Below are 12,350 nucleotides of genomic sequence, written 5' to 3'. Positions count from 1 at the left end.
TGTCTTTATACCCGCTTGATATAAATTACAAAGGTTGATAATAAACACCATCTGGCTGAGCAGCCGTTAGGTTTACCTCTCTCATGTATGTGCACACAACATGCTGGGAGAGAGAAAGACAAGAAGCAAGACAAATCAAGGGGGGTGCAGGATGAAAAGGGAGATATGGAGCATTAAAAATAAGAGTGGCAGAGAAGTGATGGAGAAAGATGAAAGCAGATGGTGGGAGTGAGTCAGAAAAACTGGAGATTAAAATCACAGTGTGTTAGATCATTAAGAGATTTGTGACAAAGAAAACAAGCCCACTCGCAGATAAATCAGGATACATCCGGGATTAAAAGTAAACTGTGAATACTGTGGTGCAAATTACAAAAATAACACATTTATATACATGATGGAGATTAAATTGGCAGAAACAAGAGAAGATTTTTGATTTACACCACATTGCATAATTTTTGTCAACAACAAAATTTTGAATTAGGTTTCCAAAACATTGTTTTACATTGGTCAAACAATGGTCAAACAATGGTGTTTTACATTGGTCAAACAATGAACTACTTGTCTGGTAGTTCAACCAAAACTACCAGACAAGAATTTATTTCATTTCCACAGGGTGTTACAATTTAATCAGCTCTTTAATGCTTTAAAAGCACAAATTGACCTATAGAGACTTAATTTTGTCAGTGATTTGAAAAGGAACTATTATCTATACACTACCACTAGACAGTGGTGTTCAGTTAAATGGTACCAAGTTTAAGAGCATTAATATTTTGAGAAGGCCTCTCTGCATACTCTGGCTTCCTCCCACAGTCCAGAATTATGACTGTTAGGATAATTGGTCTCTCTAAATTGTCTTTAGTTGTGAGTATGTGCATTATTGTTGGTACTGTGCCTTTGTGTTGCCCTGTTATATACATATACAACTCATTCTCAGTTTCTCCTTCCTGGTTCCTCCTGTCTAATCCTGCGGTCCCTAATTCCTGTGCTGCTCTGGCCTATTTTTGCTTCTTGTGATTTTTTCCAAGTTTTTTTCTGTAACTTTTAATAAATAAAACTCACATCACGACAGTCCCTGCAGCAACACACCTGAATAAAATGAATGGTTCATGACTAGAACTTTGTAAAACTTGCTGGTTGCTTTTTAAATGTATATCAAATTAATATTTGTTAACCTCAAAATGATACATTATGCACCAACATTGTTAAGCTGAGACTAAAAACAACTGCATTCAAATCCCTTTTCACCGAACCAGAAGATATGTCCGAACACGTATTTAAGTGTTTATTCTGTGATTAGATTTTTATGGTTTGCAGAAACTGCAAAGACAAGACAAACTGTTTCCGTGCTCAAACAGATCACTCATTTAGCGTGGTTTTACTCACACATGCTTCAACAAAGATAAGATAAAGCATATCGACCGTTTGAGACTGCTTAGGCATCTGATAAGTTTTTAATCTGTTCATAAACTAGACTATCTGGATTATTTCTCATGTCTGAGCCAGTTCAGCTGTTGCTCTGCTTTAATGCAGAGCTGTTTCACTATTAATTCTGGGAACTCTTCATAACATCTGTCCTCAGTTTCAGCCGAAAGTTGAGTAACTTCAGTTTTAAAACTCAGAGATGATGTCTAAATTATATTCACAGATGTGATATTAAAAGTTTACTTAATTATATAAGCTCAAATAACAGCAGAGCATCTTTAACTAACTAACTTTTCTGAATATCATTCACTAGAATTTCTGAAACTCAATTTTTACAAGTGAACAACAAACCAATGTGACGTAATGTGAGGTATAGGTTGCTTTTTCCAGTTGTTTTTTCACCTCAGGATGCAAGAAAAAAGGTACCAAGTGTTAATCAGCTCTGTTTATTCAAATATATGTATTTAAGACAAACCATCTGCTAAGATTTTCTCATTAAGCAGGTTTCTTTTGGGAGGTAGAGGGACCTGAACCTGGATAAGACTGTCAGTAAAATATGGGCTACAATCATTAATTACCACCGACTGACACAAATCAGTGTTGCAAGATGAATTAAACCCAGTAGCATCATCCCTAAATGTTTGTACTCACTCAGACTCAAGTTGGAGGAGTTATAGCGGTTTAAAAATTAAGGACAGAGATATTAATTACGGCTCATGGAGAGGAGTCTGCAATTTGTCAAATCCCAAAGAGAGATGAGATTTCCTTTATTTCTACAGTCAGATATTATGTCTTGAAGTTGACTTTAATCATGTCTACACTGGATTTGGTATCTACACCGTGTTCCAAATTATTGTACAAGTGATATTTTCTCAGATTTTCTTAAATGGTTAATGCAAATGATGGTCAGAAACGGTGCATTGTCATGCATGCTCTTCTTTTTGAAACATGAAAGAAAGTGATCAGTCAGAAAGCCCATATATTTTGCTGAGGTCATTTTCACACCTTCAGGGACTCTGAAGGGGCCAACCAATGATTCTCTCTCATGATTTTGGCCCAAAGCATGACTCCACCACCTCCTTGCTGACATCACAGCCATGTTGGGACGTGGTGGCTGTCCAAAATCAGTCCACTACTGCGTCCATCTGGACCATCCAGGGTTGCACAGCAGTCATCAGTAAACAAGTCTGTTTGAAAATTAATCTTCATTTACACCTGGGTCCACTGCGTCCGTTTCTGCTTGTGAGCTGGTTGGGGGAGGCCCAATAGTAGATTCATGCACCGCAAACCTCTGGAGGATCCTCCACCTCGAGGTTCCAGAGGCACCAGTAGCTTCAAATAACTGTTTGCTGCTTTGTAAGGGCATTTTAGCAGCTGCTCTCTTAATTCGATTAATTTGTCTAACAGAAACCTTCTTCATTATGCCTCTATCAGCACAAACCAATCTTTGTTCTGAATCAGCCACAAATCTCTTGACAGTATGATAACACTTCAGTTTTTGTGAAATATATAATGTTTTCATACCTTGTCACACGGCACTACACTATCTGATGATTTTCGTCAGCAGAGAGATCCTTTCTCTTCCCATATTGCTTGAAACCTGTGGCCTGCTTAATAATGTGGAACATCCTTCTTAAGTAGATTTTCTTTAATTGAGCTCAGAGGACAAACTAATCAACCAGCTCTCTGAAATTAATTATAGTATTCAAAGAGTCCTGACACACAATACCTTCTATACATTTAATAGTACAACAAAAAATTTTATCGTTATGACACTTTATTCCAATTTGCATAATAATTTGAAGTGTGGTGTAAATATGCAAAACATCTCATATCTCTCCCAGTGTCATTTTTATGTCTGTTGTTGTGTTTGACAATGTCTAAACCATGGCAGAGACCAAATTAACACCTGCATCAGAACAGCAATGTGTCACTACGAAACCATGGCCATTCTCACCAACAGATGGACGGATTTTGTTGTTTTTCTTTGTTTCTTAGGTGGTGATGAAGACAAAGACTTTGACATCCAAAGGAACGTAGGAACAATCTTAATTGCCAGAAAACTTAATGCCGCTCGCCGCTCCAACTACAACCTGACAGTAGAAGTCACAGATGGCCACCGTAGCGCCACCACACAGGTAAGAAAATATATTTAAAAAAAAAGAAAACCACAAGAAGCAATGTTAACGCATAAAACAAACAAAAACACATTTCCAAAACATAAATGAAAAACTCTGAAGGTTCTTATTATTATCAGCCATAAAATATATTTAAGTTTTACTTTGATGAGCCTGGATCAAAGACATCTGAAGCATGGTGTTATATGAAAACTGAATTTTTCTATATTACCTGTTCTGCCTGTTTTAAATCATAGCAAAAACTTTCCCTTTCTCCTCTTACATCTGTAAACAGAAAAGACAGTTGAACTGATATTTCTGTTTGATCAAATGAGACATTTTTTACATTATAAGTTTTTTTTTCCTCTATTTTTATAGTTATGGTGGTGCAAACTAACAAACAAAGGTTGAATATGTCTAGATACCTTAATTTCATAAATATTTAACAGCTGATCAGGTGCTGCAGATGATGGGTCTTTCATGCATTTTCTTTTTTCATTTTTCAATCCTGTGTCCAATCTGCAGGCCAACATCCGTGTGTTGGACATGAATGAACACCGACCCTTCTTCCTGAAACCGCTGTATGAGGTGAGAGTTAATATTTAATCATACAGATAATGATCCTCCAAAGGTCATGCATGTGTGCTTATAATGGGGATGTTGAGATGCAAGCAGATGTAAAGCACCAGTAGAGACATGTCAGCAGAAATCTAATATAATACAAGTTTAGACAGCCATTGAAATGTCTTCTAGAGAGCATAAGTAAAAGCAAACGTTAAAGAAAACCAAAATTTATGATGTTATTCTTTCAAAAGCTTGATGTAAAGAGTATTATTTTAAGCTGAAATTCCTGTCTACATTTCATCCAGAAAGGCTATTAGCTGCCTTGGTGGATTACCTTACAGAAATCTGAAATGTGTTAGATTCTCAGTTGTGCCCTTAAGTACAGGATATTTGTGGATAGATCCAGAAAGAGATGAGAAACTGAGAGAGATCACTGTTTAAGACAGGCTTTACTCCAGGTTAAAATATACTATTTACAAAATAAAAAAGAAGCAGATTCAGTACAACAGCTTTTCGCCCAATACCTTTATAAAAACTGAGGACATTTCTGTTAGACTTTCATAAAAAGATGTTTAGTGGATATTTTGTGATTTGCTAAATATTTATTATTTGCTGCCTTTAGTCATGCAGTTGGGTAGATATTTCATCATGTGAAAAAGAATAAACATTCTCTTTTTGTGCTCTTTCATTAATTGCTTAACAACATTTGGAAAACTGAGGTCTTACAAAGCATTTGGTTCTTTAATTTGAGATGAACAAATATGAATAACCTGGGTATGTCTTTGAGATGGCAACTAAATGTTTTAAAAAGCTATGTGCTATATTTTCTCACAACTTCACATCATTGTTATTTCTCTGTCTGAGCTGACTCTTTTAGCTTGATATTCCTCTTCAGCTCTACTCCCTTTTTACCTTCTTTATAAGAACCATCAAGAATCAAAACACAGTAAGTTTTTCTACACTGCTCTGTGATCATCTTCTCTTGTCCTTAAGGTGAGGGTTCCTGAAGACACGTCCCTGTGGAAGGACATCCTGCAGATCAGCGCTAAGGACGATGACACCAACAGCAACCTGCTGTTCTCCATCCACAGCAGCCTTCATCCGGACAGCACCAAGTTCTTTCACCTGGATCCAAAGAATGGCATTCTGGTGATGACGGAGAAGCTAGACTTCGAGAAGATCTCTGTTCATACCCTCATCATTATGGTAATTATTTATTATGTAATGACAAAAAGTTTAAAAGACCAGACTTTTTGAATTTTGCACTGATGATAGATGATTTACCTCTTCACATGCTGCAATATTAACTCTTTTCTTCAGGTGCGTGACCAGGAGATTCCAATGAAGAAGAATTTTGCAAAGGTGGTGATTCATGTGGAGGACTGTAATGACCACTCTCCAGCTTTCCTCAGCCCCCGTTATGAAGCTAGCATCTCTAATCTGGCCCCTGCGGGCTCTGAGGTTGTCCGAGTCAAAGCTCTAGACAAGGACATGGGGAGCAATGCAGACATCAGCTACTCGCTGCACTCTGGTGAGTCGCCCAGGCTTATTTTTATATTTTATCTGCGCTTGCTTCTTTTCACCTGAACACTGCTTCACATTCATTTAGCTATACAAACTCACTCCTGGGAGCTGTCTCTGTTTCATCTGCAGTCTTTAAATCTTTCACACTGGGTTGTTTGGGATTATGGCGGATCACGAGTAATCAAAGATCCTGGGAATGTCTGAGACAGAGAATGATGCTTCAATGCCAGCTGCTGCAATTGAACACATTGTTGTTTTAGTGTTTGATGCAGCAAACAACATCCATCTTTGTAATTATCTTATCTCAGATTCTTGCTTGTGAAGTTTAAAAGAATGACCACTGGTGTGAGATAAATGTCAATGCTCCCAGAAACGTTTTTAATGTTTAAAAGACAACAGAAGAATCAATGAGATGATACTATTATCACTGAACACCTTGAAAAATAAAGTAAATAGTTTTTTTCTGTACCTATTTTTATACAAATATGACTTAATCATCAAAATCTAAAATTAGATAGTTTTTTTTATGTATAACATAGCATGTCTTACCTCCCTGCAGGTAATATTGACGACATCTTCTCCATTGATCCTGAGCTGGGCTCCATCAGCATTTCCAAACCTCTGGACCTTCAGCCTCAGGACCAATTCCACCTAACAGTAAAAGCCAATGATCAGGGTTTCCCTCAACGTTCTGACCTCTGCTCCGTCCACATCCATATCCGCATTTCTGATCAAACGCCACCCATCTTCCCTGCGGATGAATATTTAACAGAGGTCAGTGAACTAAGAGCTCCCAGCACTCCAGTGCTCACCATCTCTGCCTCCTGCCCATCTGCAGTGCATTATGGTATAGAGAGTGGAAACTTAAATGACACATTTTATATCAACCCCTACAGTGGCTTGATTTCCACCAAAAGATATCTTGATTTTGAAACCTGGGAGTCCTACAAGCTCAAAGTTACAGCTTCCACAACAGCTGGAGCCATGTCCAAGACTCTCGTCCATATCTATGTCATGGATGAGAATGATAACGCTCCTGTATTTCAGCAGAAGGAGTACTTGGGTCAAATCAGTGAATCAGCTCCTATAAACAGCATAGTGATGGGGAAAAGAAGTGCACCGCTGGTCATTCAGGCATTTGATGCAGATCGAGATTCAAATTCTCTGCTGACATATCTGATCCTTGAACCTGAAGTGCTGAAAGTTTTCAAGATTGACCCAAGTATGGGTACCATTTCCTTAATTTCACCACTTGACTTTGAAGCCAAAGCTGAATATCACTTCACAGTACAGGTGAAGGACTCAGGGGAACCATCACTGTACGCAGCAGAGCCTGCCAAGGTCACTGTACGTGTCCTGGACCTTAATGACTGCGCGCCACAATTCACCGCCTCTATGTATGAGTCATCTATCATTGTCCCAGCCGTCAGAGATACTGAGGTTGTCCGTGTCATGGCCCATGATGGAGATTCAGCAGTCTCATACAGCATCTATGAGGGAAATCTTCACAATGCCTTCTCAATTGATCCCAATACAGGAGTCATTACTGTGAGCAACGTGTCAGAGTTCAGGTCATTTTACCAGCTGACTGTCAGAGCTTCAGATGGTCTCTTTAAAGATTCAGCCACTGTCAGGATAAATGCAACTGAGCTGATGCCAAGTGATCTAGAATTTCAACATAAAATGTACTCAGCAAGCATTGCAGAAAACCTAAATACAGTGAAAACTTTGGCAGCACTAAAAGTCTCAGGATGCTACCTGAATGAGCCTCTTTTATACTCTGTAACCAACCCAATGGGAAGGTTTACTATTTCCCAAATGTCAGGGGTTCTTGAAACCACCGGCATTCCTTTTGACAGAGAGGAACAAGATATTTATGACGTAGTGGTAAAAGTTGAAGATACCAGAACCCCACCCAGAACAGCAACAGCTCAAGTCAAAATTTTTATAGATGATGTTAATGACAATTCTCCACAGTTTCTAAATTTGCCTTTTTCAATGATGATTTCTGAAGATGCAGAGCCAGGAGATGTTTTGTACCAAGCAACTGCCATTGATAAAGATCTGGGTGAAAACGGATCAATCATGTATTCTCTGGAGGAGGATTTTGACCTCTTCAGGATAGATCCAGATGTGGGCGATATATCCCTTCAAAGACCTCTTGATTTTGAAGCCCTGAATAAATACATGTTGACTGTTGTGGCTTCAGATGATGGCCTGCCAACTCATAGAACCACTGCTCAGCTCACTATTCAAGTAAGGAACAGAACCAATCCAGTTTTTCAGACTCTTCTTTATCCACTGAGAGTTCCTGAAAATGTTCCCCCATTCACCACCATTCTGCACGTTCAGGCCAGAAACCCTGAGGGATATCGGCTCATCTACAATCTTGAGGAGGAAAATGCTTCAAAGCATTTTCACATTGATTTTAAGACTGGAGTTCTGACCATAACCAATCCTCTGGATTATGAGAGCCAGACAATGCATTTCTTGACAGTTCGAGCTACTGACTCTGTTACTGGAGCGTTCTCAGAGGCATCTATTGAAATTGTAGTAGAGGATGTTAATGATAATCCACCACTTTTCCCACAGCTGACTTACAGTGTGAACATTGCCGAAGGGCTTCCAGTCAGCACCTCTGTGATTCAACTCAATGCAACGGACAAAGACTCTGGCAGAAATAAAGATTTGACCTACCGGATCATTAAGACTGAGGGAAATGAAACTGATTTCTTTGATATCAATCCTAAGACTGGATTGATTGTCACAAAACAGGTTCTGGATCATGAAGATATTGAACAGTTTAATTTGAAAATCAAAGCCATTGACAATGGGACTGTTCCTCTCAGTAGCGAGGTGATGGTTTTTGTAAATGTCACTGATGTCAATGACAATCCTCCTGATTTTGTCAGTTCTCAGTATGAAGCTACTTTGGATGAAATGGCCAAATGTGGCCACATTGTCATTAAAATTCAAGCTTCAGATCCTGACTCTGAAGACCTCAATCATCTCAAGTACAAAATAATTTCAGGTAACAAAGATCGATACTTCAACATCAATGAATCCTCAGGGATAATCTCCTTTTCCAACGTTTGCAAGAGGAATCTAGATCCTTACTACAACTTGACGGTGGCTGTATCTGATGGAGTGTTTCAGAAAACTGCCCCAGTTAGTATTGACATGATTAACAGCAACAGGCACAGTCCTTACTTCAAAAAGAGCATCTATGAGGCAGAGCTGGCTGAAAATGCAGAAGCGGGAACTCGCGTTATCCGACTGGCAGCTATTGATCCCGATGATGGGCCGTACGGAAGTGTGGATTACACCATCATCAACAAACTTGCTGATGAGAAATTTGCCATCCTCGAAGACGGTCAGATTGTTACAACGCAACCGCTGGACAGAGAAAACCCCACCCAGAAAGTGATATCAATAAAAGTGATGGCAAAGGATGGTGGTGGAAAAGTGGCCTTTTGTACAGTCAAAATTATTCTCACAGATGAGAATGACAATGTGCCTCAATTCAAAGCATCAGAATACCAAGTTTCAATTCAATCGACTGTAAATAAAGGCTCTCCTGTCATTCAGATTATGGCTTATGACGCTGATGATGGTAAAAATGCAGACGTGACCTACACTGTGGATGAAGCTGAGGAAGTTGTCGAAGACATCATTGAAATCAACCCTTTCACAGGAGTGGTCAGTGTTAAGGAGAGTTTGGTTGGAATGGAAAACAAGATCTTTAACTTTAAAGTGAAAGCTCGTGACGGCAGTCTCCCTTTTTATAACTCCACTGTCCCTGTTCAACTAAAGGTGGTTCCTCCAGAGGTTCCCCTGCCAAAATTCTCAGAACCACTCTACACCTTCTCTGCTGCAGAGGATTTTCCCATCGGGTCAGAGATTGGCTCAGTGAGGGCCAACTCTGACATGCCTCTCATTTACAGTCTGGTCAATGGGAATACTGTGGAAAGCAATAAAGACAAAGTTTTCAGCTTGGACCAGGAAAGTGGCACTCTGCTACTGCAGAAGACCATAGACCATGAAAAGACAAAGTGGTACCAGATAGATGTGATTGCTCAGGGGAACCATAATGGGACAGATGTTGCATCGCTGGTCTCTGTCAGTATCCAGGTTCAGGATGTGAACGATAACCAGCCCATGTTTGATGCAAGCCCATACAGAGCCTTCCTGGCAGAAAATATGCCTGCTGGAACCACTGTTATTCAGGTAAGACAAACCAGGCTTTCTTTCGTAGGTTTACTTCTTCTTCCGATGTATTGAATGCATTTAATGAAGTTCCTGGAAATGCCAATATTCTTGTTGAACAGAGAAGCATAAAATGGTGTCAAGTACACTGAGACATTTGCATGTCTACTGCTTATATGTAAACTGAACATAGACATTATACCTTTTCTTTATAAGATATCTGCACAGACTATAAGGAATGTTGAGAAAACTGGATGTGAATAAAGGTCTAGGAAACAATTATATACATAATAAACTTTTAAAAAGACATTCAAATAAATGTTTAGATATGCAGTCAATGTCGCTATCTTTGAAAGTTATTGTTTGTTTTTTTTTATGTTTATTGTGCCAGCATCTGGCACCTAGAGGTCTTAGCATTTACTTTAACCTCCACATAAGTGTTTTACAAGTCCATGCCACAATAGATTTCTGCACAGAATATGCTAATGGGTCTTTGACCTCTAGGTGACAGCCAATGATCCAGACACAGACACCAATGGCATGGTTACCTACAGTTTGGAGACGCTGCCTGATGACACCGAGATTGACATCAATGAGGTGTTTGCCATTGAAGGAGAAAGCGGCTGGATCACCACTCTGCGGGAAACAGACTGCGAGACTCTCAGAGTCTACAAGTTCAATGTGGTTGCCACAGATCATGGAGGAGATGTCAAGCTATCGTCCAGCGTCCTCGTGGAAGTGATGGTGACAGACGAGAATGACAACGCGCCGAAATTCACGGAAGACGTATACCATGGTTCAGTGGTGGAGAATGCCACCCCATTTGAGCCAATTGTTTCAATGACGACCACAGATGCTGATGTGTCCCTGGAGAACCGTTTGGTGACGTGTTATATCACAGGTTTGTATATCTGACTTACAGTATGTTTGGCCAATAGCTTTTTGCATGTTACTGCACTGTGGAGTGTGTTTTTTTTGTTCAAGCAAGCATCAATGTTTTCATCAGTGAAATCACTTATTTGCTCTGAAGATCTGCTGCACTGTGGGATTTATAAAGACATTAATAAGGCAAAATGAAAATCTGTGTTAATCACCCTCAACTGAGTCACATTATTCCACCTCCAATTAATCCTAAAGTGGAGCGGTGTGACAACACAGGAATACCAACTGGATGCCCTGCAGCTAACAACAAACAGAGCCTTGAATTAATGCAAATCCAAGATAGTTAAACTTCTCTGAAGGAGTTCTGAGACAGAGATGAGTGTTTGTGCTGGAATTATTTACAATCGAAGGGTTCGGCTCAGGCAAACTCTCAGTTGTCACAAAATTTTTTATAAAACTGTCTACACACTTTGTTAATTTATTTAAGGTTTGTCTTATTCTGAATCAATAAGAATTTATTATTTTCACTGTTGATTTCCAGTTCGCAGGGCAAATGTGTTTTCTATGTTTTGTCTTAAGACAATATTACTAATAGTACTAAAAGGAGTATTTTTTCTATGTTAATGTCTTATCAATAATACTTAATGTCTTACCTCATAAGAAAAACAGTGAATTGTATACTCATACACAGCTAACAAGTTAGAATTAGGTTTCTTTGCTTCCATCCTTCATGTTACACCTTAGGGTTATCTCTTTGTACCTTTCAAGTTGCCATTTGATATTCCTATTTTTTAATATTAATTTTAGTTTATTTTGTCCAGAATTTTGATGAATGATGGAGATATTTTATTAAAACAAATATTTTTTGTCTTTAATGATTTTATGTAACTTGACTTTTTATGTTGTAATCATACATTTCGATCTCGGTTTTACTCCCCATTTGGGTCAGCTGAAATATAAAACATTATGACCCCAAACCCAAATTAGCCCATCCGACCTTGTGCTGGTGCAAAGTCACATATTAGCAGATTATAAAAATACCTTTAAGGACCTTAATATATATGTGAGAGTTATACAACTCCTTTTACCGCTCCTGAACCTGTTGGAAGAAGAAACCAACCCATGTGAAATGTAGGAATAATTAGGTTATTTAAATGGAAAGAAAAATCTACCTGGCATCTGTTTATTTCCACAATTCATTAATATTTTTTGTTTTCTTTACATTTGAAATCAATTCCTGTCAAAATTATTTGTTTCCCAACCACAAATAATAATAATATATAAAAAAAACAAAACAAAAACAAAAAAATATATATTTGCAAAATGCTTCTTTCTCCATTTCAGTAATATGTAACATGGCTTGTTTTAATAAAGTTTCTACATTTTGCTGTAAAAACACAACTTTTCACAAAAAAAAAGAAAATTAAATGCATGTTCCCGTAAAAACTGGGAGAATGTCAACTTGATTTGTGGTATTTCCATTCCAATGTCAACATTATAAATTAAAATCAGCATAAATAATAGCTCGAGGTTTATTAATGTTGGTGTTTGTGGAACAAAATCCACTTAGTGTGGCCAAAGAAAACTTGTGGAACAACAATTTAATTGCAGTACCCGAATGGCAGCTCAAGACAG

General features: G+C 38.4%; 1 protein-coding gene across 1 annotated transcript in view; it reads left to right on the top strand.

Annotated features, from left to right (window-relative positions):
• Positions 1-12,350, top strand: part of LOC129360427 (protocadherin Fat 2-like) — an 87,069-nt gene that overhangs the window by 35,236 nt on the left and 39,483 nt on the right. Inside the window, 6 exon segments of the mRNA XM_055030632.1 lie at positions 3,421-3,560; positions 4,065-4,127; positions 5,097-5,309; positions 5,424-5,634; positions 6,187-9,854; positions 10,338-10,734. Coding sequence (XP_054886607.1) covers positions 3,421-3,560; positions 4,065-4,127; positions 5,097-5,309; positions 5,424-5,634; positions 6,187-9,854; positions 10,338-10,734 — 4,692 coding nt within the window.

The sequence above is a fragment of the Poeciliopsis prolifica genome, unplaced genomic scaffold (assembly GCF_027474105.1).
Source record: "Poeciliopsis prolifica strain line A6 unplaced genomic scaffold, Auburn_PproV2 SCAFFOLD006, whole genome shotgun sequence".
NCBI classification, from domain to species: domain Eukaryota; kingdom Metazoa; phylum Chordata; class Actinopteri; order Cyprinodontiformes; family Poeciliidae; genus Poeciliopsis; species Poeciliopsis prolifica.
Note: the sequence above shows the minus strand (reverse complement) of the source record. Positions and strands in the feature narration are given on the sequence as shown.